The following is a 23,231-nucleotide window of genomic DNA, read 5'->3' as shown; positions in this document are numbered from 1 at the left end:
GCTCATGCCTTAACTCACGAAATCTTGCTTCATCCAACGGCTTCGTTAAAATATCTACAAGGTTATCATGAGTGTTGACGTAGTTGAGCTCGATCTCCCCTCGCCTAATGTGATCCCGGATGAAGTGATACCGAATCTCAATATGCTTCGTCTTGAAGTGTTGCACCGGGTTGAGAGAAATCTTGATGGCACTTTCATTGTTACACCAAAGAGGCACTTTGTCACAAATGACACCGTAATCCTTTAAAGTTTGCCTCATCCATAAGAGTTGTGCAAAACAACTACCGGCCGCCACATACTCCGTTTCGGTGGACGAGAGAGAGACACAACTTTCCTTTTTAGAAGACCAACTTACCAAAGAGCAACCAAGGAATTGGCACCCTCCGGAAGTGGACTTCCTATCCACTTTGTCTCCCGCCCAATCGGAGTCGAATACCCTACAAGCTTGAAGTTTGCTCCTCTTGGGTACCATAAGCCAAAGTTTGGGGTATGAGCCAAATATCGAAAGATTCGCTTGACCGCCACAAAGTGGCTTTCCTTAGGTGCGGCTTGAAACCGTGCACAAATTCCCACACTCAACATGATATCCGGTCTAGATGCACAAAGGTAAAGCAAGGATCCAATCATGGAGCGATATACCTTTTGATCCACCGCTTTACCATTGGGATCGATGTCAAGTTGGCACTTGGTGGGCATTGGAGTGGAAGCCGGCTTGACATCACTTAGCTTGAATCTCTTGAGCATGTCTTGAGTGTATTTGGCTTGGTTGATGAAGGTTCCTTCTCTTCTTTGCTTCACTTCGAACCCGAGAAAGAACTTCAACTCTCCCATGGAAGACATCTTGAACTTTGAGGTCATGAGAGCGGCAAATTCCTCATTGAAAGCTTTGTTAGGGGAACCAAAGATAATATCATCAACATAAAGTTGGCACACAAACAACTCCCCTTTGACCTTCTTAGTAAAAAGAGTGGGGTCGATTAGCCCAACTTCAAATCCACGGTCTTGTAACAACTCGGTAAGGTGGTCATACCACGCACGTGGGGCTTGTTTAAGGCCATAGAGTGCCTTATCGAGTTGATACACATGATCGGGAAAGTAGGGATCCTCGAACCCGGGGGGTTGCTTGACATATACCAACTCATTAATAGGACCATTAAGAAAAGCACTCTTCACATCCATTTGTTGCAACTTAAAGTTGTGATGAGAAGCATAAGCAATCAACAAACGAATGGATTCAAGGCGAGCAACGGGAGCAAAGGTTTCACCGTAGTCGATACCCTCGACTTGGGAGTAGCCTTGTGCCACCAATCTTGCCTTGTTGCGAATGATGGTCCCATGAGCATCTTGCTTGTTCTTGAATATCCACTTGGTTCCAATGACATTGTGGTTCCCCGTTGGCCTTGGCACCAATCTGCACACCTTGTTGTACTCGAAGTTGTTGAGTTCTTCATGCATGGCATTAAGCCATTCCGGATCTTCGAGTGCTTCATATACCTTTTGGGGTTCAACACAAGAGACAAACGTGTGATGTTCACAATAGTTTGCCAATTGTCTACGAGTGCTTACCCCCTTTTGAATGCTTCCAAGCACATTTTTCATGAGATGACCCTTGGTGGAGAGCTTGGATGCAATCTTGGCGGCACGACACTCCAATTCCTCCTCGGTGGTGAGTTGAGGAGCGGTCACTTGATCATCTTGAGCGTCGTCTTGAGCTAGTTCTTGATCTTGAACTTGCTCGGAGGAGAGAACTTGACCTTGGGCATCGCTTGGTGTGTCAACACCGTCTTGAGCATGATCTTGCCCTTGGTCTTGTTCATGAGGTTGAGGGCCTTCACTTTGTTCTTCGGAAGCGTGTGGGCCTTGGGTTGGTGATGGCTCCACTTGAGTGGAGCATTGTCCTTCTCCTTCGGTCACAAGGGGTTCCTCAATGGGTAGGATAAAACCAACACCCATTCTTCTTATGGCTTGAGGAGGAATTTCATCACCTACATCACAAGTGCCACTTTGCTCCACTTGGGAGCCGTTATTCTCATCAAACTCCATGTTACACGTCTCCTCAATAATCCCCATGGACTTATTGTGGACACGGTAAGCATGAGAGTTTGTAGCATAACCAACAAATATGCCCTCACAAGCTCTAGCCTCAAATTTAGACAACCGAACGCCCTTTTTGAGAATGAAATACTTACACCCGAACACCCGGAAGTACTTGAGGTTGGGATTGTTATCGGTGAGTATCTCATACAGTGTCTTGTTCAAGCCTTTCCGGAGATAGAGACGATTTGAAGCATGACACGCGGTGTTGATGGCTTCGGCCCAAAAGTTGTATGGAGACTTGAACTCCGCCATCATAGTCCTTGCCGCATCCATCAACGTCCGGTTCTTCCTCTCTGCAACACCGTTTTGTTGAGGGGTGTAAGGTGCCGAATATTGATGCTTGATCCCCACATCACTAAGAAACTCATCCAAGGTGTAGTTCTTGAACTCGGTGCCGTTGTCACTTCTTATTGTCAAGATCTTTGCATTGTGTTGACGTTGGGCTTCATTTGCAAAGTCAATGACGGTTTGTTGGGTCTCGCTCTTCCCCTTGAAGAAATACACCCAAGTGTATCTTGAATAGTCATCCACAATCACCAAGCAATACTTTCTACCCCCAAGACTATCAAAGGATGGAGGCCCAAAGAGATCCAAGTGAAGGAGCTCCAAAGGCCTCTTCGAGTAAATGATAGTCGTGGGAGGGTGAGCCTTCTCATGTAGCTTCCCTTCAATACAAGCATTGCGAGCACGATCTTTAGCAAAACTAACATTTGTTAGTCCACGAACATGGTCCCCCTTGAGAAGACTTTGCAAAGATCTCATATTGACATGGGCTAAACGGCGATGCCAAAGCCATCCCACGTCAACTTTAGCCATTAGGCATGTCGCGGTCTTAGTGGGTCGCTCCGAAAAGTTAATCACATATAGACCATTCTCGACATGCCCCAACAAAGGCTACTTTAAGAGTCTTTCTCCACAAGAGGGCCACGGTATCAATATCAAAGAAGGTGGAAAAGCCCATGATTGCAAGTTGACGAATGGAAAGTAAATTGTATGCAAGGGACTCAACAAGCATGACCTTCTCGATCGTGAGATCATGAGAAATGACAACCTTGCCAAGTCCCAATACCTTAGAAGATGAGGCATCACCCCACTCGACATTGGTGGGCATAGATGGAATCTTGTGCACGTCCACCACCAAGTCCTTGCTTCCGGTCATATGATTTGTAGCTCCACTATCGAGCAACCATGATCCCCCACCGGAAGCAAACACCTACAAGAGATCAATGCTTGGTTTTAGGTACCCATTTTGTAATGGGTCCTTTGATGTTAGTAACAAGGGTCTTAGGAACCCAAATAGACCATTCAATGTACTCATAAGGAGAACCAACAAATTTGGCAAAAACATGTCCATCACTAGCACGGCACAACACATAAGAAGGGTTAAAGTCGCCGGCTTTGTTGAGAAGGGAAGTGTTCCCCATCTTGGCATCACCACCCTTCACGATGTCCTTCTTCTTCTCCTTAGTAGCACCCTCTTCCTCCTTCACAAAGGTTTGCTTAAGAGGGGGAGGTCGTTTGGCCTTGTCATTCTTCTTCTTAATCTTGGACTTGGCCCAACCCCTTCCTTGCCCACAACTTCCTTTTGATTGCTCAAAAGGTCGTTGAGGTTCTTCTCGCCTTGTATGCAAGACAGAAGACCCTTCTCAAGCTGCTCCTTTAACTTAGCATTCTCCTCACAAGATGCACATGCTCACAACATGGGTTAGTAGCATTTGCATTATCAATTAACACCATATGAGGAAATGTGGCTTTCTCCTTGGTTAGCTTCACTTGGAGTTGATCATGAGACTCCTTGAGGCTAGCATGAACACCCTTCAAGACTTTGTGAGCCTTCTCGAGAATGTCAAACTCCTCTTTGAGTCTAGCAAGATCAACCCCAAGCTTTGCCTTCTCGGAGTTTAGCACACGAGAAACAACAAGAGCATGATCAAGATCTTTCTTTAACTTAGCATGATCATCGTTGTGTGACTCCTCAAGAGCCAAACGAAGACCACGCTCTTCCTCAAGAGCATTGGAAAGATCCGAAATCTCATCGGCATAGTCACGACTATGCCCCTCCATCTTAGAGATGGTATCTTCGTGAGCCTCGATCATGTCATTGGCTTCACCAAGTTGTTCCAAGAGAGCAACGAAGTGCTTCTTGGATTTACCCTTGAGTTTACCCATAAAGGTCTCAAACTCATTCTCCTCCACATTTGTTCCCTCATGTTCATCAATGCCATCCGTCAAAGAAGGATGATTAATGATGGTAGTTTTGATGTTGGGGGTTACCTTGTTGGTGGCTTTAGCCATGAGGCACTTGGCGGTGATGCTCTCATTGGGTGAGTCGAAGAGAGACACCCGTGGAGTCGTCGCAATGGCAACGGAGGCCATGGCAACCGACTCACCATCTTCATCGTCGTCATCATCCTCATTGTACTCTTCTTGTACCACCAATGCCTTGGGAGGAGTCTTCTTGGTGAAGTTGCTCTTGTTGGGGAACGACTTGGCCTTGTCCTTTCGGATGAGCTTGCCACCATTGTCTTCCCTCTTCTCATAAGGGCACTCCGCAACAAAGTGGCTCACATTGCCACAATTAAAGCAAGTCCTCACTCGTTGCTTGCCCTTTGCGCCACTTGAATTGTTCTTGTTGAAGTTGGGCCTTGAGTTCTTCTTGCTCCAAAATTGCCTTGAAGCAAGGGCCATGTGTTCATGATAGGCATACTTCGTATCTTCGAGGTTGCTCTCCTCTTCTTCCTCTTCATCCTCTTCCTCCATACTAACCTTGGCCTTTAGAGCAAGGTTGGGCTTCTTTACTCTTTGAGAGCGTAGTACCGCATTGTCGGCGGTCTTGTCCAAGATGCTCATAGCAACGAACTCATCCAACACTTCACTTGAGGACAAGGTGTGGAAGTCCGGCCTTTGACGAATGACGGAGGACATGGCTTTGTGGTAGGGCATCATTGCCTTGAGGAATTTGCGCTTGATCCAATTGTCATCCGTGTCCTTACTTCCATGATCTCGGAGAGAGACCGCGAGTTTGGTTACCCTCCGATAAAGCTCACGAGGTTCTTCATCTTCTTTCATTGCAAACTCATCGGCTTCATCTTGCACCACTTCATAGTTGGAGCGTTGAATGCTTGCGCTTCCCCGATAGAGGGAAACCACTTGGTGCCAAGCATCTTTGGCCATGGAGTAGGGCCGGAGATGAGGAAGATCTTCGGGTGGGATTGCTTCTTGGATGATGAAGAGAGCATTCTCATTGAATTGATTATCCACGGCTTCTCTAGGAGTGAAGTTGCTTCGGTCATGCGGATAGAAACCTTCTTCAATGATTCTCCAAAGGTTAGTGTTCACATGATTTAAATGACGCTTAAAGCGATAGACCCAAGAATCAAATTCTACATTCTTCTCAATCTTAGGGGCCGGGCCGGCATGATTCAAATGAGTGGAAGGAAGCGGTCCACCATAGACAAGTGGAGGTTCCACATGGGCAACGATGCCGGTGCCATTTTTACCACTAGAAGAAGGAGCTTTCTCGCTAGTAGCTTCCCCCGTGTCGGAGGTAGCATCCGTCACCTTGTTAGCGGGATCACCCACTTTCAACGGTGCGGTGGAAAGTTTAAGCCCTTCTAAGAATTTATTAAACATGCTTTCGACCTCGGTCGTCATGGAGGTTTTCAATGTGTCCAACGCCACATTGAATTCCTCACGAGAGACCGCGGTTCCCCCATCTCCCGTAGACGAGACCGGATTCGCACCAGAGTGCTCCTCCACACCGTCTACGACGTCAACCATACTCTTCGGACGGTAAAGTCCTTAATAAAGAGACGAGGCTCTGATACCAATTGAAAGGATCGATATAGTTGACTAGAGGGGGGTGAATAGGCAACTAACAATTTTTAACTTTTCTTTACCAATTTAAACTTTGCATCAAAGTAGGTTGTCTAGATATGCAACTAGGTGAGCAACCTATATGATGCAACAACAACAAGCACACAAGCAAGCAAGAGATATAACACAAATAAGCTTGCACAAGTAAAGGCACGAGATAAGCAAGAGTGGAGCCGGTGGAGACGAGGATGTGTTACCGAAGTTCCTTCCTTTGAGGGGAAGTACGTCTCCGTTGGAGCGGTGTGGAGGCACAATGCTCCCCAAGAAGCCACTAGGGCCACCGTATTCTCCTCAGCCCTCACACAATGCGAGATGCCGTGATTCCACTATTGGTGCCCTTGGAGGCGGCGACCGAACCTTTACAAACAAGGTTGGGGCAATCTCCACAACTTAATTGGAGGCTCCCAACGACACCACGAAGCTTCACCACAATGGACTATGGCTCCGCGGTGACCTCAACCGTCTAGGGTGCTCAAACACCCAAGAGTAACAAGATCCGCAAGGGATTAGTGGGGGGAATCAAATTTCTCTTGGTGGAAGTGTAGATCGGGGCCTTCTCAACCACTCCCGAGCAAATCAACAAGTTTGATTGGCTAGGGAGTGAGATCGGGTGAAAATGGATCTTGGAGCAACAATGGAACTTAGGGTTGGAAGAGGTGGTCAACTAGAGGAAGAAGAAACCCCTTATATAGTCGAGAACAAAATCCAACCGTTATCCACCTAACCAGCCCGCGACTTGTGGTACTACCGCACCAGGCAAGCGGTACTACCGCAAGGCCTCACGGTACTACCGCAGTCACGATAGAAGCGAGGACAAGCCTGACGCGCAGAGGTGGAGGGCGGTACTGCCGCTGGCGCGGTACTACCGCTCCCCCTTGCGGTACTACCGCAAGGCAGGTCTGGACTGGCCTGGGAAGGATGCGGATGAATAAAAATACATCCGTGCCAACTTCCGCTGAAAAACACTCGATGCAAAAATCTGACACGGTACTACCGCATATGGCGTGCGGTAATACCGCGCAGGGAGCGGATGTAAAAAATTACATCCGCCCCTACTTCCGCTCATGTAGTTGTGCGAGACCAGGACTCGCGGTACTACCGCACGCATGGGGCGGTACTACCTCATAGGGCGCGGACGTAAAAAATTACATCCGCCCCTACAGCCGCACGGGCGGCTGAGTTTGGTCTGAGGTCACGGTAGTACAGCTCCGTAGGAGCGGTATTAACGCGGGCGCCCACGGTACTACCGCAAGGACTTGCGGTACTACCGCAGGGGCCGGCGGTACTACCGCAGGGGCCTGCGGTACTACCACTCTGTGGAGCAGTACTACCGCATGCCCCAAAACAGCAACACTTAGGAATCCTTCTATTTGCATAGATATGAGGAAAACGAGGATGCTCCAAGGGCAAAGGGAAAGGAGGTGCTGAGGAAGAAAACGTGTACGTGATGATTCCACCCGAACCTTTCCAACGCGGACCCCCTCTTAATAGTACGGCTTTCCTACGACTCAAATCCACCGAAAAGAAACGTAGAAAAACGCCGTCTTCAATAGTCTTCGAGGAGCACCAAACCGTCTTGAGCCTAGCGATGAAATGTCTGGGAAACTCAAGGCACACGATTAGTCCGCAAAGGCATTGTCATCAATCACCAAAACACCTTAGGGATAAATATGTCCTTACAGCGGCTCTCCCCAGTGCGAGGCCCCTTCGGCGGCGGCGTCCATACCAGCCGGATCTGCTGCTGCTGCTCCGGCTCTCGCTTGCTCGCTCGCTCGCGCTGCTGCTGCTCCGGCTCTCGCTCGATCGCTCGCTCGCCCAGCTGCTGCTGCTCTGGCTCTCGCTCGCTCGCTTGCGCTGCTGCTGCTGTTGTTCTCCCCCTCGCTCGTGCTGCTGCTCTGCTCCGATTTAGCTACACTTCAGTTGACTGAATCGACTTTTGGGTCAGTCGATTTTCAGGGGGTGGGGGGCTCGTCGGAGTTAAGGAAGAACCACCCGCAGCGGGGATGGGGGCTCGCCGGAGAGGTACCCCACTATCTATCTTAGGGTTCAGGGTGGGGGCGGGGGGCCTATAGGGCTGGCCGAGGCGGCGGTGGACCGGCGGTTGGGAGTTGTTTCGGGGTGGTGAGGCGGCGCTGGGGCCGGTGGTTCGGCCGGTGGTGGCTGGCGGCTCAGGGGGGGTGCAGGTTGAAGATGAACTGCAGGCCCTCCCTAAACTACATGTCAAGTGCCTCTCTGCTACCATTGCATTTAGTTTCGACAGTAACATTCAGATTCCACAGTAAATTTCAGTTTCGACAGTTAAATTCAGAGTCAACAGTTTTTACCTCATCTGTTCTAGTCAGGTGGTTTTTGGTAATGTAAATTTTACATCTATTTTACATCATCTATTGGAGATGCTATTAGAATCCCACTTGAGATTGACGATGTCTGTCTTGTGCTGCTTCAGCCTTGACGTCTTACGGCTCACCGGGGCTGCTCCAATGACAGAACAATCCATCACAACAGAGCAGTGCCCTAGGCACCGTCTATAGATTCCTCAGATCTTCCTCCACACCTCTGACAGCCACCTCTGCCTCAACTACTTCAGCGACCAACCCAATGATGCTGAGGTCGACATGGCTACGGCAAAGAGGTTGTACACTTGTTGCATCACTTATTACTATACATTCATGTCGATCCATTAGGGCTATTTTGGTTCAACGGAAAACATAGCAATAGGGAATTTTCCAATGGCACTCTACTATTCAATTATTCATGCATTTTGTTGAAAGGAATGAAGCAAAACATCCACCTGGACCTACTTTTCAAAATCCTATGCATGAAAACAAGACCAAGTGCATTAGTGGCAGAATAACATTCTAACTGTACATGCTTTCATAAGGTTTCACTTTATTTTGGCCATGTTTCTTTGCATTCCTCTGCTCTTCCAATTCCTCTAAACCAAACACTCAAGTTGACAGAAATCCTGTGTTTACAAATGCTCTATTTACCATGTGCATTCCTATCCTATTCTGGTGTTTTTCCTATCCCGCCATTTTTAGAATCATGCGAGCCAAATGAGCCCTTACAGAATTACTTCAGTTACAGGTAGGTGTCGAAGGGAACTTTGTGTGGTTTGTCCTGCTCCTGCCGCGACGTCGTCCACCTCAACTGAGCTGCTCCATCGACAGAAACATCCACCAAACTAGACATCACGACTCCTGACCATCTTTCGCCGCCTCAGATCTCCTTCCCTGCCGCCGGCACCCACCGCAGCGGCATCACCATCATCGACTCAGCAGATGAACCTGAGGAGTACACGGGTCCACAAGAGAGGTCGCACTCTTTTGTTTCTGCTTATGTTATGCATTGCTTAAAATTACCTGCTGCTTTATCATCCTGTTCACCTCTTGGACTCCAAGTCAGGTCCAAATTAATGTTCAAACTTGAGTTCTAAATTAGTTGTGGGGCACATATCGAGGAAGCAATGAATAGTATCTCTGTCTAATATCTGGTTCACCTAGGGTATGCCTATGTTGTTCATCTTGGGTGGGAAACAAATAGTAAAGCAATCATCATCTGTCTTTTTATTAAATTAAAGCAATCATCAGCCTGCTATCATTATTTTTGGATCCATCCACGGGTTGTTACCATCACTCTAAATTTCTGCATGCTCTCCTTACATAATCTCACCATATATTTTTCGTATGCATGTCAGATATTGTACACAGTCATGCTGAACATGTAGAGAAAAAGAGAGGAGTTTTGCGCGGCAATACAATGTCATGCAGACATCGCTCCATGGTGGGTTCAATGGCAAACCCTCCCCACCCCTCTCCAGATTGTAATCCAGAGGAAGATATCTGTTCTGAGGCGGATTCAGACGCCGCTGACCACTCCTATTTACCCCCCAAGGTGTTTGCTCTACCTTGGCATGATGATGTTAGTCATATCATGCATATGTTGCCTTGCAGTGCCTACTTTTGACATCATATATGTCATCTGCTTAGTTTAGACATGTTTTGTAATGCCACCTGTTTAGTTTCTATATCATATATGGGAATTGTGCAGTCTCATGTCTTTTAGCCAGCCATAATATACGTGAAATGTGCAATGCCATCCTCTTTAACTAGGCATCATATATTTGAATGATATCTTGCCCATCCTTATCTTCATTACATTTCCATTTGTCGACAATGTTTGTACATTAAACTACTCTTCCTGTGAATCAGCCATTTGGGTGGGAGATTGAAAAATCTGGAGTGAAAACAAGGCCTTCAGAGCAGACAGTGCTACCTGTCGAAGCAGATCTCTTGTTGGGTCCCGATAGCTCCTCAGAGATGGATCCAGAGACAGATGACCAGTCCTACTCCCCCAGCGAGGTGTATGCTCTAACTTGGCACGGTTATACTGCTCATATCATGCATAGGGTGTCTTGCATTGCATAGATTAGACATCATATACACAATATTCAACACCATGTTCTTAGTTCAGACATCATATCTAATGCCCTCTGTTTAGCATATAAATCACATATGTGAATTAAATGATGCGATCCTGATTACTTAGATAACATGTAGGTGAATAATGCCATGCGATCCTGTTTAGTTATTCATCATATCTTTGAATTATGTTATGCTATGCTATCTAGTTTAGATAGACATCATATATGTGAAATTATGTCATGCTATCCATTTTATTTAAACAATATACATGTCAACTATTTCATGCCCTCTTTTTTCCACACTATCTATTGCATCTGTCTCTCATACAATGTCTGTACATTCAACTATCTTTCCTGTTTATCAGCCATTTGAATTGGAGCGGGTGATGCCGGCATCAAGCGGACTAAAAACACGGTCTTTAAATAAAACAGTGCTACCTCTTGGTGGAGATAGCACCCCGGTTGTACATGCACGAGAACCAGCCCTACCACACATAACCCAAACTCTCGCAGATTGTACCCCTACTGCGATGGACAGAGAACTAGCTTCACCCAATCTAACCCCAACCCCAGCAGATGTAACCCAGTTCCTGTTGACACAGCACCATCTCCACCACAGAGCTCCCAAACAAGAGCAGTTAGTAAGGTAGCTCCAGTGCCCAAAGGGCCAGTACTACCACGGCGAACCCCAACTCCACCAGTTAGTACGCCTATTCCCGTGGAGGAAGCACAACCAGCTAGTCGTAGTTTAGCATCTATCGCATTTGATGTTGTTAAATTGTATGTGTGTATCTTCCCATCTTGGAAATACTGAAGATGAAGGAAAATGCCAGTTGTAGGTGTTTGTCCAGGAGTTATGTGTAAGTAATGGTATTCATGGCAATTACTTTGCTTTGTCCCATACATCCTACCTCCATGATGGTTATAATATAGCAAATTTTCCCATTTTCTCTATACAGAAGGACCAATTTGGAAACTCAGGATGATGTAACATGTGCTAATACCCCTGCTGTCTTCAAGAATGCTTGGTGGCATTATCGGAATTACCTGAAGAAAACGTACTTCACCGGCAAAGAAACTCATCAAATTCCCTTACGTTCTCTTGAGACGCATTTACTGGACGATGACTGGGAACGCCTTGTTCTGTACTGGTCCCGAACCAAGAATGTGGTAAGGTCTATGAGCTCATTTTCTATTTTTAAGTACTATATTCTTGCGTCTTACTGTACTCTGTTCATGTAGAACAAGTGCCTAAACCTGAAGAACAACTGTTCTAATTTAAGATTCCATTGCTATCATAGTTCAAAAAAGCGCTAGGCGTTAATTGTGCGTTTTGCCACCGCCTTGCGCTTTACTGACCAAAGCGCATGCTTATGAACAGATTAAGCGTAGTTATGCGCAATGCGTTTCGCCAACGCCTAGAGCCTAAGCGCGCTTAAGCGCTCTCTTAGGCGCGCCTTTTGTAACTATGATTGCTATCGTGCATACTGCTTTGCTCTTGTATCACTGTATTTACTCATACAAACTTATATTTAAATTGAAGGATCCAATCGAAACTGCAATGGCACAACAGGTATGTTCACGCATGTTTCTTTAACAGGCTTGCTCTTATCAATAGCTCCGTTGATTTCAATTTCAATTGTGTATATAGTTGACTTCTCATATCATGCACATTACTAGCATCACAACAGAGCCAATAGTGTTGTTGTACATGTAGACCCGTGGTACCCATCTTAAATCTTGTTGTGCCGTGTAGTTTCCCACGCTTTGTATTCTTTCACTGTTGCTTTGTCTTGAACTGATATGATTTGAACCGTGTCTCTATTTTGATTTGGCAAGACAATGCAGTGACCATAGGACATAGATATATGTTTGTTTGATGCTTTTATTATGTACTAGTACTTGGCAATAGAAGGCTTGGTAGTTTAATCTTGTCCACCTTACTAATGAACTGGTTCACTGAAATGAGTTTCATATACTAGTACATGCTAAACTGTTATGTGTCTGCTTGTTTCTTCTTAGAATGGTGACAGAATATTGGGGAAGAGTGCCTTATTAAGAAATGGTAAAGGAAGTAATGCAGATAAGGTTTAGGATAGTGACACATCCTTGTTGGTCTCCAACAAAGCTGATAAAACAGCTAAGGAAGACTATCTCGAAGACAGTGAGACAACCCCAAAGTCCTGTCTTGGTTTAGTGTTGGAGTTACTGGCCACTACCGCTTGCACAAGCTATTCAAACTCACTGTCTGAATTAGTTCGCTTTCTTGAGTCTCAACTACAAGCTGAAAGACATCGATCAGCTATGCTGCGACAAGAAGCGGAAGGACTGCGGAAGTCCCTGGAGCATTCAGATGCATACTTTCTGGTGCAACAGTAAGCGTTGGAGAATTTTAGCGCCAAACAGGACAAAGCTAATAAGCTTGCTAAACTTATTGCCAGCATGGTGGATACCACATTTCTTGAGCTCTTCTGAAGTTGTTTCAGTTATGCTCTTGTTTTGCTGCCGCGTTTATTTGCACTGGTGGCCAATTTTGACGGCCAGTGTATGTAATATGCTGCTTTGTTCCCTATATTTGCACTGGTGGCGAACTTTGATGCCCAGTGGATGTAATATGTGTAATAGCGGTAATAGACTAGCGTTAATTGCTTGCTTATTTATTTCCTTATTGTCTTGTTTAGTTGTTTGCTTGTAGTCACTGCAATTCTTTTTCTCTATTTTTCTAGTGGCCACAATAACCTATTTTTGGAAACTAGGCCAAAATAATCATGGCAACACACGAACTGTTGTAACCATGGGCCTCCTGCGGGCCGTATGATCCCTGGGCCTTCTATACGGGCCGTAGGATCCATGGGCCATCTACGGGCCGTACGATCCATGGGCCTTTTACGGGCCGTAGGATCCATGTGCCTTCTACGGGGCGTATCTTCATTTCGCCAATCATGGGCCGTACTATTCGTGGACAATAACGGGCCGTTTATTGGATGTATTTGATAACTCTATGAAAACAGCCCAACGGGTTTTTTTCGACATGAAAACGGCCCAACGTATTAACGGGCCACAAATGGGCCGACTGTAACCACAGGCTGAATTTGGCCCACAAGCAAAAAATGACAGTAACGGGCCGTAAGTAACTGAATGCTGGAAATGAGCCCAAGAATAAATGGGCCCTGAGAAGGCTGAAAGATATCATGGGCTGGAAACGGCCCAACGGAATAATGGGCCGTTAATGGGTATAAGTTGATACACTGTTCATTACGGGCCAGTTTTACCACGGGCCGTTAAGGGGCCGAGGGTTACTAAGGGCCTCATATGGGCCGAAAGACGTCATGGGCCATACATGGGTCGGAAGTTAAAACGGGCTGGAATTATATTGGACGGCCCAGATGACGCTACTGGGCCTAATTCGGATAGGCCGTAAACGGGCCCTGGGATAGCGGGCTGTAAAAGGGCTATATGCGAACAGGCCGTTAACAGGCTTGCCGTGGGCTCCGCCCGCCACCTTTTGACCAATTCAAACGGGCCGGCCTTTTCACACGAATGGGCCTCTGTTGGGACGTGCCACGTGTCGACGTATCATAGGCGCTTTGGGTCCAATGAGTGGATGACATCTGTCCCAACGGTGAGCCGACACGTGTTTCCTCCAGCAAATGATGATTTTACACATGGAAATCCCCATTGGTCGGGGCTGTTAACGGGTAATCGGATCCAAAACCGGACCCGATAGCTTAACGGCGTTCCGTTACGGTGGTTACCATGTGTCGGTCACCCTTGACGAAAGCACTTCTGTGACGCGCGATTTATCGTCATGGAAGTGGACACTTCCGTGATGATAATTTTGGTAATGTCACGGAACACTTCTACGACAGTACAGGTATGACTATCTTGATTTTGTCATAAATTTGTCATGGATGTACATGCATGACAGAAAACGTGACCTACTGTGACAAACACATATCATCACGGAAGTGTATTTTTTTGTAGTGCATGTATTCCGAATATAGTCATATGTGCTTATGGAAAAGAACTTGCATGACATCTTTTGTCCTACCCTCCCGTGGCAGCGGGGTCCTATTGGAAACTAAGGGATATTAAGGCCTCCTTTTAATAGAGTACCGGACCAAAGCATTAACACTTAGTGAATACATGAACTCCTCAAACTACGGTCATCACCGGGAGTGGTCCCGACTATTGTCACTTCGGGGTTGCCGGATCATAACACATAGTAGGTGACTAATGACTTGCAAGATAGGATCAAGAACTCACATATATTCATGAAAACATAATAGGTTCAGATATGAAATCATGGCACTCGGGCCCTAGAGACAAGCATTAAGCATAGAAAAGTCATAGCAACATCAATCTCAGAACATAATGGATACTAGGGATCAAACCCTAACAAAGCTAACTTGATTACATGATAAATCTCATCCAACCCATCACCGTCTAGCAAGCCTACGATGGAATTACTCACGCACGACGGTGAGCATCATGAAATTGGTGATGGAGGAAGGTTGATGATGACGATGGCGACGGATTCCCCTCTCCGGTGCCCCGAACGGACTCCAGATCAGCCCTCTCGAGAGAGATTAGGGCTTGGCGGCGGCTCCGTATCATAAAACGCGATGAATCCTTCTCTCTGATTTTTTTCTCCCCGAACGTGAATATATAGAGTTGGAGTTGAGGTCGGTGGAGCATCAGGGGGCCCACGAGGCAGGGGGCACACCCAGGGGGTAGGCGCGCCCCCACCCTCGTGGACAGGGTGTGGGTCCCCTGGTCTTGATTCTTTCGCCAGTATTTTTTATAAATTCCAAAAATATTCTCCGTGAAGTTTCAGGTCATTCCGAGAACTTTTATTTCTGCACAAAAATAACACCATGGCAATTCTACTGAAAACAGCGTCAGTCCGGGTTAGTTCCATTCAAATCATGCAAGTTAGAGTCCAAAACAAGGGCAAAAGTGTTTGGAAAAGTAGATACGATGGAGACATATCATGATGGTATAGGCTATGCGATGATATTGGATCATGGAATTGGAATCGTTTGAAATTGGAGTTCCACCAAAAAATTTATCCTATGCATCTAGTTCATTGTGATCGGAATTATATATATAATTTTTGGCCTCGTGAAGGAGAAAGTATCGCTCTAGCTTGGGGGAGGCTTAAGTCAATGTTGTATTCATGCCCCAATCATGAGCTCTCAAGAGAAATTATTATTCATAACTTTTATGCTTGGCTTTCTCGTAATGATCAAACCATGATGGATACTTCTTGTGTTGGTTCTTTTATGAAGAAAACTATTGAATTCCGGTGGGATCTTTTGGAAAGAATTAAACACAACTCTGAAGATTGGGAACTCGACGAAGGTAAAGAGTCAGGTATTAAGCTTAAATATGATTGTGTTAAATCTTTTATGGATACTGATGCCTTTCAAAAGTTTAGCACTAAATATGGACTCGACTCTGAGATAGTAACCTCCTTTTGTGAATCATTTGCTCCTCATGGTGAACTCCCTAAAGAGAAGTGGTTTAAATATCACCCACCTATTAAAGATGAAATCAAAGAACCGGTACCGGTTAAAGAAGAAACTATACTTTATAATGTTGACCCAGTTGTCCCTTCTGCTTATATTGAGAAACCACCTTTTCCTGGAAGGATAAAGGAACATGCTAAAGTTTCAACTGTGGTTAACAAAAGCTATGTTAGAACACCTAAACCAGATGAACAAATTAGAGTGGAACCTAATGTTGCTATGGTTAAAGATCTGTTGGAAGAAGATATAGATGGGCATGTTATTTACTTCTGTGCAGAAGCTGCTAGAATTGCTAAACCCGATAAGAGGGATAAACATAGACCAGTTGTTGGCATGCCTGTCATTTCAGTTAAAATAGGAGATCACTGTTATCATGGTTTATGTGACATGGGTGCTAGTGTGAGTGCTATTCCTTACACTTTATATGAAGTAATTAAGAAAGACATAGCACCTGCAGAGATAGAAGACATAGATGTTACTATTAAACTTGCTAATAGAGACACCATATCACCTTTCGAGATTGTTAGAGATGCTGAAGTCTTGTGTGGGAAAATTAAATATCCTACTGATTTTCTTGTTTTTGGTTCCCCACAAGATGACTTCTGTCCCATTATTTTTGGTAGACCTTTCTTGAACACAGTTAATACTAAGATAGACTGCAAGAAACAAACTGTCAGTGTTAGTTTTGGTGATGAGTCTCATGAGTTTAATTTTTCCAAGTTTAGTATAAATCATCATGAAAAAGAATTGCCTAGTAAGGATTAATTAATTGGTCCTGCTTCTATTGTTGTGCCACCTACTGATCCTTTAGAACAATATTTGCTAGACCATGAAAATGATTTACATATGCATGAAAGAAATGAAATAGATAAGATTTTCTTTGAACAATGTCCTCTACTTAAACAAAATTTGCATATTGAAACTCTAGGAGGTCCTCCTCCTCCTAAAGGTGATCCTGTGTTTGAATTGAAACAATTGCCAGACACTTTGAAATATGCTTATCTTGATGAAAAGAAGATATATCTTGTTATTATTAGTGCTAACCTTTCAGAACATGAAGAAGAAAGATTATTGAAAGTTCTAAGGAAGCATCGAGCTGCTATTGGATATACTCTTGATGATCTAAAGGCCATTAGTCCCACTCTATGTCAGCATAAAATTAATATGGAACTTGATGCTAAACCGGTTGTTGATCACCAACGCCGGTTAAATCCGAAGATGAAAGAAGTGGTAAGAACAGAAATATTAAAACTTCTGGAAGCAGGTATAATCTATCCTATAGCTGATAGTAGATGGGTAAGTCCTGTTCATTGTGTCCCTAAGAAAGGAGGTATAACTATTGTTCCTAATGATAAGAATGAACTTATTCCACAAAGAATTGTTACAGGCTATAGAATGGTAATTGATTTCAGAAAATTAAACAAAGCTACTAGAAAAGATCATTACCCTTTGCCTTTTATTGATCAAATGCTTGAAATATTATCTAAGCACACACACTTTTGCTTCCTTGATGGATATTCTGGCTTTTCACAAATACCTGTTTCTCAACCTGATCAAGAAAAGACCACTTTTACTTATCCTTTTGGAACCTGTGCTTATAGACGTATGCATTTTGGCTTATGTAATGCACCTGATACCTTTGAAAGATGTAAGACTGCTATATTCTCTGACTTTTGTGCAAAGATTGTTGAGCTTTTCATGGATGAATTTTCTGTTTATGGGAAGTCTTTTGATGATTGTTTAAGCAATCTTGATCGAGTTTTGCAGATATGTGAACAAACAAATCTTGTCTTGAATTGGGAGAAGTGCCACTTTATGGTTAATGAAGGCATTGTCTTGGGTCATAAGATTTCCGAAAGAGGTATTGAAGTGGACCAAGCTAAAGTTGATGCTCCTAGGTGAACAGTAAAAAAATAGTTAGCAAAACTTGAAAAAAATGAATTGTTTATACATAAAAGATGAACAATTTTTCTAATGGACTGCAAAACTTCGTGGAGATTTGGCATCCGAGGAGCTCGGGGCAGAAAAAGGAAAACCATTGCTTCAAATCAATTTTTTAACGTTTATCATAACCGATTTTTTTTGGTCCAGAACTCCTCCGATGGCCAATCTTGCCATGTAATTCCGGACGCGCTTAGAAAACATGTTCATCTTTTAAATATATATATATAGTTCAGATTTTTATACATAAACCTGTGGGTGCTCGGTCAGAGCCAAAGGAGAAGAGGGGATTCATCACTAGCTGCTTCAAGAATAAGCCCGTGGGTGCCACAGATCTGGAGGTGCTGATCCTGCCCCTACTGCCCTCTTTTAGCCGTTGTGGTGGTAAAGTGAGTTTAGAGTCAGAATCAGGCAACAAAAGTTCTGCTATGCATGGATCAAAAAAGAAGTTGTGGTAAAGTGAGTTAGCGGGTATTGGTACTAACCTTTAAGAAGAAACAGAATAAATAAAAACTTGCACACAACTTTGCACTTTTTTAGTATGTATAAGAAATAAATATATAATAGTGCAGTTTTCACACTAATACAATTTATACACATGTTATATAGTACTTGCGTGTATACATTTTGCACTCACCCAAAGTACCAAAATACACATAAAAACAGAGTAAAAATACAAAAGCAAAAAAAGACATACAAACATAAGAATGGGGAGGCGATAGAAGGAAACACGAAATGGGCTTTAGCCCAATATAAGGAATCGACTGACCCACAATAGTGGTCAGCCAAAAATTTCAGCCCAAAGCATGACAACACACACAACAGAAAAAAAAACAAGGAGCACGAATCTTGAGACACAGATCAAATGGATCAAAAATCGACTGACCCAAATACATTTTTCAGCTAGTTGACATATAGCTAAAGTGAGTTTGCTCCGTGACTTGTGTAAATCCGATGATGTCTTTCAATTGTAAAACACAAAACCTTTCTAAAGATTTGATGGTACAACTAATAATGTAATTAAAGACAATGAGTGCATGTTCAAAACAAACGAGTCCTACAGCATTTCAGAACATAAATGCATTTGTTCCATAGTAAATACTTCAACTTCCAGTAGAGATGGTCGAAGGAAACGAGGAGCAGGGCGCTTGTGCAATGCAGACGTAGGAGCTCTGACCTGTGAGATGAGTAGTCAAGACGACCAGGGGATTGCATTTCTGAAAGTAATCTTATCTGCTGCGTGATGGAGTTACTTTCAACTGTGCGGCAATCCATAGATCATCACCAGCACAGATGCTTCTGGGTGAATAGTAAAACAAAAAAATAGTTAGCAAAATAAGAAAAATGAATTTTTATACATAAAAGATGAACAGTTTTTCTAATGTTGAGCAAAACTTCGTGGTGTTTTGACATCGTAGGAGCTCGTGACAGAAAAAAGAAAATCTTTGCTCCAAATCTACCTTTTCAACCTTTCTCATAACCGATTTTTATTTTTTGTCCACAGCTCCTCCGATGGCCAATCGCCAGGAAATTTCGTACGCGCTTAGAAAACATGTTCATCTTTTATGTACAAAAAAATTCAGATTTTTCATACATAAACCTGTGGGTGCTCGGTCAGAGCCGAAGGAGAAGAGGGGATTCATCGCTAGCTACTTCAAGAATAAGCCCGTGGGTGTTCTAGATCTAGAGGTGCTGATCCTGCCCCTAATGCCCTCTTTTAGGGGCTTTGCTACATCCACGTAAATATTCTAGGTAAATCTACGTAAGAGCTGGCTTGTCAATATTTGACTGGAAGAAAGAATTGTCTGGGCCCCACCCACCTGAAATTCAGGGGGGGAGAATGTGAAGGAAATATGCCCTAGAGGCAATAATAAAGTTATTATTTATTTCCTTATTTCATGATAAATGTTTATTATTCATGCTAGAATTGTATTAATCGGAAACTTAGTACATGTGTGAATACATAGACAAAACAAAGTGTCCCTAGTATGCCTCTACTTGACTAGCTCGTTTATCAAAGATGGTTATGTTTCCTAACCATAGACATGTGTTGTCATTTGATGAACGAGATCACATCATTAGGAGAATGATGTGATGGACAAGACCCATTCGTTAGCTTAGCATTATGATCGTTACAGTTTCATTGCTACTGCTTTCTTCATGACTTATACATGTTCCTCAGACTATGAGATTATCCAACTCCCGAATACCGGAGGAACACCTTGTGTGCTATCAAACGTCACAACGTAACTGGGTGATTATAAAGATGCTCTACAGGTGTCTCCGAAGGTGTTTGTTGGGTTGGCATAGATCGAGATTAGGATTTGTCACTCAGTGTATCGGAGAGGTATCTCTGGGCCCTCTCGGTAATGCACATCACTATAAGCCTTGCAAGCAATGTGACTAATGAGTTAGTTGCGGGATGATGCATTACGGGATGACTAAAGAGACTTGTCGGTAACAAGATTGAACTAGGTATGATGATACCGACGATCGAATCTCGGGCAAGTAACATACCGATGACAAAGGGAACAACGTATGTTGTTATGCGGGTTTGACCGATAAAGATCTTCGTAGACTATGTAGGAGCCAATATGAGCATCCAGGTTCCGCTATTGGTTATTGACCGGAGATGTGTCTCGGTCATGTCTACATAGTTCTCGAACCCGTAGGGTCCGCACGCTTAACGTTCGATGACGATTTGTATTATGATTTATGTGATTTGATGTACCGAAGTTTGTTCGGAGTCCCGGATGAGATAACGGACATGAAGAGGAGTCTCGAAATGGCCAAGAGGTAAATATTCATATATTGGAAGGTTGCATTTGGACATCGGAATGGTTCCGAGTGGTTCGGGCATTTTTCTGAAGTACCGGGAGGTTACCGGAACCCCCCGGGAGAAGTATTGGGCCTAGTGGGCCTTATTGGAGGAGAGGAGAAAGGGCCACGTGCGAGGGGCACCCCTCCCCTTGCCCAAACCAAATTGGACTAGGGGAGGGGGTCGGCCCCCCTCTTTCCTTTCCCCTCTTTCCTTTCCCCTCTCTCTCCCTTACCTTTCCCTCCGGTGGAAGAAAGGAAAAAGGGGGGCGAATCCTACTTGGACTAGGAGTCCAAGTAGGACTCCCCTCCTGGCGCGCCCAAACCTGGCCAGCCTCCTCTCTACCTCCCTCCTTTATATACGTGGCCAGGGGGCACCCCAATAGTACAACAGACAATCTCTTAGTCGTATGCGGTGCCCCCCTCCACAGTTTTACACCTCGGTCATATTGTCGTAGTGCTTAGGTTAAACCCTGCACCGGTAACTTCATCATCACCTTCACCACGCCGTCGTGCTGACGGAACTCTCCCTCGGCCTCAGCTGGATCTAGAGTCCGAGGGACGTCACCGAGCTGAACGTGTGCAGATCGTAGAGGTGTCGTGCGTTCGGTACTTGATCGGTTGGATCGCGAAGACGTTCGACTACATCAACCACGTTACTTAACGCTTCCGCTTTCGGTCTACGAGGGTACATAGACACACTCTCCCCTCTCGTTGCTATGCATCTCCTAGATAGATCTTGCGTGATCGTAGGAATTTTTTTGAAATACTGCGTTCCCCAACAGAATGAGATTAGGAAATTTAAGTAGAGTACGTAGGTCTAGGATTATTTCTCTTTTAGCCGTTGTGGTGGTAGAACGAGTTACGGTATTGGTACTAACCTTTAAGAAGAAACAAAACAAATAAAAACTTACACACAACTTTACACTTTTCTAGTACTATATAATAGTGCAATTTTCACTCGTCGTGAAATAAATAGTTCAATTTTCACTATAAATAATTTATACACATGTTATATAGTACTTTCGGTATACATTTTACACTCCCCCAACATCCCAAAAATACCCATAAAAACAGACTAAAAATAGAAAAGCAAAAAAGACATACAAACAGAAGAATTGGGAGGCGACAGAAGGAAAGACGAAATGGGCTTCAACCCAATAAGGAACCAACTGAGCAAATACTACTTCTTACGAACGGCATCCAGTGCTATGCATATCCAAGCCGTTGCATTTAGTGTGGATCCGCGGCATTGCATTTAAGCCTGCTCGTTATACCGTAACGTATCAGCATCCCTAAGCTTAATTCATGCTCGTCCTCGAACAGGTAAATGATAAAAAAGATAATTTTTGTTGTGGAATGCTACCTAGCATAAACTTGATCATATATCTAATCATGGCATGAATATTGAGACATAAGTGATTCAAAGCAATAGTCTATAATTTGACATAAAGCATAGGCAGTTCCCGGAGAACATGCGGAGCGTGGCGGGGGCTCTCTACTGCTTGGGGTTCGCCCTGGCGAGCTACGCCAGCGGGGTCATGGTGACGGTGGTGCACCAGGCGACGAGGGGGCGAGAGGGGCGGCCAGACTGGTTGGTGCAGGACCTGGACCAGGGGAGGGTCGACCTGTTCTACCTCGTCACAGTCGCCATGGCCGCCGTCAACCTCGTATACTTTGTTGTCTGCGCCCGGTGGTACAGGCTCAAGGAGTCCGACGACGACGAGGACAACTCCCATGCCGGCGATGGCGTCCAGCTCGTCGATGGAAGCCCAAGAAAGTCCACAAGTGCCACGCCGGTTTAGCTTAATTACACTGTGATTCATAGATTGGTAGACTAATTAATGGACATGTATGTATGTATTGTATACGACGATAGTAGAATGATGAACCAGGCATGCAAGGAATGGCAAGAGCAGAGCATCAGAGTAAATAGCACTGGCGGTCTAAGAACTTGCACTACGGGTGCACTTTAGTCACACAACTTGCAAACCGGAAAAACCCGTCACAGAACTTGCATTGCGGGTGCAATCAAGTCACACACGCCGGCTGAACCGCCCCGACGCCCGGTTTCTCAGTACTTTAGCAGAAAAGTCCTTCCTGATATTGTTTGAAGGTCGTATTGCAAAATCGGCAGATTTATAACCGAATCAAACTCTAGTTCCCAAATCGAAACCAAATCCCTAGCTCTCTCTCCCTCAAACTTACCGACGAAGCTGACAGATGGGCAGCGATGGTGACGGCAATGAGAGCTCGAGCAGTGGCGGCTTTCCTGGCTGGAGTTGTTCCTCCTCCCTCGCCGGAAGCAGCCGCGGTGCCGCCATCATCATGGCAGACAGTATGGTAGGCGGCAGCGAGGAGAGCGTGGCACTGGCCAGCCGCGCCATCGCCGGCGTCGGCGATGGCAGGTCTCCGGCGCCCGTCATGGCATGGCCTTGCATCCGGGACTCGCGTATGTTTCCTCAAGAGGTGTGGCAGCGGGGCGAGCCGGAGATGTGGCCGGAGTGCGGGCGGGTTGTCATCGCTCGCACTGCTGGCATGGCGGC

The 23,231-nt window shown here is 44.9% G+C and overlaps 1 protein-coding gene across 1 annotated transcript; it reads left to right on the top strand.

Annotated features, from left to right (window-relative positions):
- Nucleotides 1-21,830: 21,830 nt before the first annotated feature.
- Nucleotides 21,831-22,490, top strand: LOC123056044 (protein NRT1/ PTR FAMILY 2.11-like). Its single transcript, XM_044479806.1, has 2 exons — nucleotides 21,831-21,884; nucleotides 22,140-22,490. Exons 1-2 carry the CDS (start codon nucleotides 21,831-21,833, stop codon nucleotides 22,488-22,490), a joined length of 405 nt encoding a protein of 134 aa, XP_044335741.1.
- Nucleotides 22,491-23,231: the final 741 nt, after the last annotated feature.

Source organism: Triticum aestivum, chromosome 2D (genome assembly GCF_018294505.1).
Source record: "Triticum aestivum cultivar Chinese Spring chromosome 2D, IWGSC CS RefSeq v2.1, whole genome shotgun sequence".
Classification (NCBI taxonomy): domain Eukaryota; kingdom Viridiplantae; phylum Streptophyta; class Magnoliopsida; order Poales; family Poaceae; genus Triticum; species Triticum aestivum.
This window is presented reverse-complemented; position numbering and strand designations above follow the sequence as displayed.

Bases quoted from the DNA above. Each gene is read 5' to 3' on its own strand.
- LOC123056044 (XM_044479806.1), top strand. From the start codon at position 21,831: ATGGGCTTCAACCCAATAAGGAACCAACTGAGCAAATACTACTTCTTA. The intron at 21,885-22,139 runs GCATCCAGTGCT...TTTGACATAAAG, and splicing joins AATACTACTTCTTACGAACG to CATAGGCAGTTCCCGGAGAA.